This window comes from Ursus maritimus, unplaced genomic scaffold (genome assembly GCF_017311325.1).
Source record: "Ursus maritimus isolate PB19 unplaced genomic scaffold, ASM1731132v1 scaffold_14, whole genome shotgun sequence".
Lineage (NCBI taxonomy): Eukaryota > Metazoa > Chordata > Mammalia > Carnivora > Ursidae > Ursus > Ursus maritimus.
The window spans coordinates 60,418,915-60,423,432 of NW_024423786.1; the positions used below are offsets into that span (position 1 = coordinate 60,418,915).

Consider the following 4,518-nt stretch of genomic DNA (forward strand, 5'->3'; position numbering starts at 1 on the left):
GGGGGGGCTTCTGCGCGCCGCACCCCAGCTTCTCCGCAGCCCCCCGCCCCGCGCGGGACTCGCCCCCCGCCGCCAAGATGGTCATCCAGAAGGAGAAGAAGAGCTGCGGGCAGGTGGTTGAGGAGTGGAAGGAGTTCGTGTGGAACCCGAGGACGCACCAGTTCATGGGCCGCACCGGCACCAGTTGGGGTACGCAGGGCGGGCCGCGCGAAGGGCGGGGCGGGGGTCCGCAGGGTGACGCCGGGGGGGCACCGGGTCCCGCCGGCTCGGCCCCAGTTCCCTTCCCGGGTCCCCGGCGTCCGGCCCCCCTGCCGGGCTCTGGCCTGGAAGGGGGCCGAATCGCCGGTCTAATCTCCCCGGCCGGCCGCTGCGGAGGCGGAGAAAGTAGGTCACTGCCGCCTTCCCGCCCCCCGCGGAGCCCCCTCGCGCGGGGGGTCGCGGGCCGTGCGCGCGTGTCCGCGCCGTGGCGCTCGCGCTCCCTCTCAGGGCAGGTCGGCTCCGCACCGTCGCCCCCCCTTCCCCAGAAGAGCGCCCCTTTCCTCCCTGTGGCTCTGTCTAGCTAGCCAAGCCCGTCTATTTTTAGCTCGTGCCCATCCCCTGGACCCTGGGAACATTCATGAGGGGGCGGGTCTTGGAGAGGTGGGGGGTTGGGGGGGGTTCTTCACAGCGGAAGTTGTCAGTATCCCACTGCCGAGCGTTTGGAGGTTTCTGTGGCTGCTTTGTGGGTGGGGGGTTGGTGGGGAGGGGTGGCCCTGGGAGGTTTTGGAGGTTGGATATGCGGCTCAGATGTCGCAGGCGGAGGGAGGAGTAGACACTAGCGGTGGTGGGACGCGTACATCACCCGGCAGAGCATGTCTGTGGGCTTGGGGTGCCTTGGGACCTTCCCAACCCATCGTGGGACTCGAGGTGTGTGGAGGGAGTTGACTCTAGTCAGGGGTCTGGTGCTGGGCTTGAGTGCAGGTGAGGGGCGGCATTCTTCCAAAAGGGATTGTTAAACTGGGTAGTCGAAGCATTGGGGACCCTGGGTGACACAATTTGCAATTCATCCACACTGATTGCACACTATTCCCATCAGCAGCCCCCACCTGGGGCCCTGGAGGTGGGTCCAGTGCAGTCCTTGCCTTGGGGGGAACTGGAAGCCCAGCCCCTGGGATTGGAGGGGTCCCTGACTGCTTGGGGAAATCTGGAGAAGCTTCATGGGGAATGTGTCTTCTGAGTTGGAGGGACTAGGGGTCCTGGGTGGTGGCAACCACAGACGCACTGGGCTGAGGAGTGACAGAGTTCCATGTCACATGCCGCAAACACCTGCTGTCTGCCGGGATGGCTCTGGGACAATCCACCTTTACTCTCCGCCTCTGCTTTGGGTGCTGTGTGTGAATTGGGGGTGGGGTGACCGTGGAAGGTTCTGGACAGCTCTGAGAGATGGCGTGGGTAGGCAGGAGCCACGTGCGAGGTCTGACTTCTGTGGGGTGCCAAGGGAGAGGTTTTGCTGTTTGAGTGTGCAGGGCCACAGTGTGAGGGAGGCGGTGACAGTTTAGTTGTGAATGGCGGCCAGTGCCGACTTAAAAGGTCCTTGTGCGGGATGGACAGCTTTAAGCACGAGGACCAATGCAGGAGTCACAGATGTGGTGCCTTTCCAGGGCCATGAATGGTCGAGAACTTGGGAACATAATTTGATGCAAAATGACTGTGGCCTATACTTGGGGTTGTCCCAGCAACGAGAATTTAGGTCTCTTGTGGCCTCCACAAGGTTGGGCTTCACTGTGCCGTAGGACCGGAGGGGGCTGGGAGCCATGGCTGGAAGCCAGACACAACTGCCTGTTTCCAGCTTGTCTCATTTTGCTCCCAAGGGGAGGCTCTAAGATGTCCCCAAGACTCTGTGACCCGTCCCCGTGCTGAACCTCGGAGTGGGAGACGGGTGTGTGGGGCTAGGCGAGGTCATCCCGGGAGACTTAGAGCCTGCTGACCGCGTTTCCTCCTCCCTAGCCTTTATCCTCCTCTTCTACCTCGTCTTCTATGGCTTCCTCACGGCTATGTTCACCCTTACCATGTGGGTCATGCTGCAGACTGTCTCTGACCATACCCCCAAGTACCAGGACCGACTGGCCACCCCGGGTGAGTGATGCACGCTCCCCACCAGCCATTAACTGGCTCCGTGTCCCCAGGCCTCCAAGAAAGAACTTAGAGCCCGAGAAGAACTCACAGTTCGCAGAGGCTTGGCTCTGGTGCCCCGATTACCATGTTCAGGGGCGTGCTTGAGGTCTGCCTTCCTTCCCGTTTCCGGCAGTAGGGGGCTTTGCAATCTGGGAAGGTTCCCTTCATCCCCAGGAGATCTTCCTCCTGTGAAAAGGATCTCACATCTCCCCCCCATCCCTCCATCACCCTGCTGCTCCCTATGTCCATTTTCTTCCTTCTGTGTATGGTCCTTTGTCATATACGTTTGTATATTTTCCACTCCTGCCCTTGTCGGCCACAGGCTTGATGATCCGCCCCAAGACTGAAAATCTTGACGTCATTGTGAACGTCAGTGACACCGAGAGCTGGGACCAGCACGTTCAGAAGCTCAACAAGTTCTTGGAGCGTGAGTGTGGCTGTGCAGGGCTCGGACAGGGCATTGGGGGACACTGGAGGCCGAACAGCGGGCCTGTGACCCTCTCTCTCCCACCTCCTTAGCTTACAACGATTCCATCCAAGCCCAAAAAAATGATGTCTGCCGCCCTGGGCGCTACTATGAGCAGCCGGATAACGGAGTTCTCAACTACCCGAAGCGTGCCTGCCAGTTCAACCGGACGCAGCTGGGCGACTGCTCCGGCATCGGGGACCCGACCCACTACGGCTACAGCACTGGGCAGCCCTGTATCTTCATCAAGATGAACCGGGTATGTGGGATCTTGGTCCCCAGGGAGAAGGAAGGAGGAGGGGGCTGGGGCTACCCTCTTGCTGGCAGGTGCCTTCTTTCACGGGGGCTACTGGGTGTTGAGAGGTTTTCGGATGTCTGAGTGTCTGGGAGAACAAGAGAGATGGGGCCGTCGAGGCTGAGCTGTGTGGAGGGAAGGCTGGATACTTGTGTCTTCACCACCTTCTTTCTCGAGCTCATCCCTCTCCCCTCCCTCCAGGTCATCAACTTCTACGCAGGAGCCAATCAGAGCATGAATGTTACCTGTGTGGGAAAGGTGAGTGTGTCGGGCCTTGCCCACCTGCCCACCTGCTTGCCCTTTGTGGTTTCCACGTAATTCACTGATCTCTTCCCATCTTCTTTGCTCTCAGAGGCCCCGTCACTATAGGGACAAGGGGGTAAGAGTGGGTGCCAGTGTGGCTCGAACTCCCAAGGGGCTCCCACGCCTCTTGCTTCTCTCTAGGACGCAGGAGCCGCTTTTGTATGGATAGACACCCACCTCCCTGACTCCAGCCAAGCCTTGGCCCCTGGCTTCTATCCCTAACCCTGCCACCCTCTCGTCTAGTCCCTGATAAGCATGACTTCCGCTCTCCCTCCCATAGCTCACCTGTTCCTTCCTCAGTTCTTTCTAGGTATCTGGTAGTTAGAGCCACCTGCTGCGTCTCAGTGTCTTGGACCCCACCTCTGTCCTTTCTAGAAACTTTCTATTCCTCTTCACTCACACCGCTCCCCTCCCCTTTCTGCTGAGCCCTTACTCACTTATCTGTTCTCTCTTGGCTCTGCTCCAGAAACCGATTCCTGAGACTGGGGTAAGAACTCGGTGTGGGAGCGCAGCGGGAGGCGCCCTTCAGGACTTCCCAGTCCGATCAAAGAGACAGGACGCCCCCTCTCGTGCACAGGGAAACACACACACACACACTCACACACGGGCTCACAGCCCAAGGGAAACAGATCTGAGACAGAAATTATTTGGGGCGAAGGAAGAACAGAGGGAAGTCTGGAGAGCTCTCGGGTTCCTGGCGCCCCTCACATGCTCTCCCCCTACCCTCCTGCGTCCCCACAGAGAGATGAAGACGCTGAGAATCTCGGCAACTTTGTCATGTTCCCTGCCAACGGCAACATCGACCTCATGTATTTCCCCTACTATGGCAAAAAGTTCCACGTAAGTCCCGGTGCGAGGCCTGGAGTGGGGGCTCCCCAAGGCGAGCGGGGTCCTTGGGGAGGACGCTGGGTTGCCACGGGCCTGGACCTTTGCTCCCCTCCTCCGGCCCAGGTGAACTACACGCAGCCCCTGGTGGCCGTGAAGTTCCTGAATGTGACCCCCAACGTGGAGGTGAACGTGGAATGTCGCATCAATGCAGCCAACATCGCCACCGACGATGAGCGGGACAAGTTCGCCGGCCGCGTGGCCTTCAAACTCCGCATCAACAAAACCTGAGGCCCCTTCCTCCCGCCCCCACCTCTTTCCTGTGGATGCTTCTGGAATGTCCCTGACCCTGCCTGATCCCTCCCTCGCCCACCCCAAAGGTATTTTTTATAACAGAGCTATGACTTGTTTGAGCCTCACGCCCTTTTTCTTTACTCGTGAACCCCACCTGACGGCCATTGTGATTCCGGCCTTC

At 59.6% G+C, this 4,518-nt stretch overlaps 1 protein-coding gene across 1 annotated transcript; it reads left to right on the forward strand.

Annotated features, from left to right (window-relative positions):
- The first annotated feature begins 23 nt into the window (after positions 1-23).
- On the forward strand, positions 24-4,507 carry ATP1B2 (ATPase Na+/K+ transporting subunit beta 2). The gene is made up of 7 exons (XM_040628216.1): positions 24-189; positions 1,987-2,115; positions 2,477-2,581; positions 2,674-2,879; positions 3,117-3,173; positions 3,960-4,058; positions 4,170-4,507. The coding sequence occupies exons 1-7, from the start codon at positions 78-80 to the stop codon at positions 4,332-4,334; spliced, it is 873 nt and encodes a 290-aa protein (XP_040484150.1). The 5' UTR covers positions 24-77; the 3' UTR covers positions 4,335-4,507.
- The last annotated feature ends 11 nt before the right edge of the window (positions 4,508-4,518 follow it).

What these genes read in the sequence shown, in the direction of transcription:
- ATP1B2 (XM_040628216.1), top strand. Translation starts at nt 78, where the DNA reads ATGGTCATCCAGAAGGAGAAGAAGAGCTGCGGGCAGGTGGTTGAGGAG. An exon ending in GCTCAACAAGTTCTTGGAGC is followed by an intron (nt 2,582 to 2,673) that starts GTGAGTGTGGCT and finishes CCACCTCCTTAG; the next exon opens with CTTACAACGATTCCATCCAA. An exon ending in ATGTTACCTGTGTGGGAAAG is followed by an intron (nt 3,174 to 3,959) that starts GTGAGTGTGTCG and finishes GCGTCCCCACAG; the next exon opens with AGAGATGAAGACGCTGAGAA.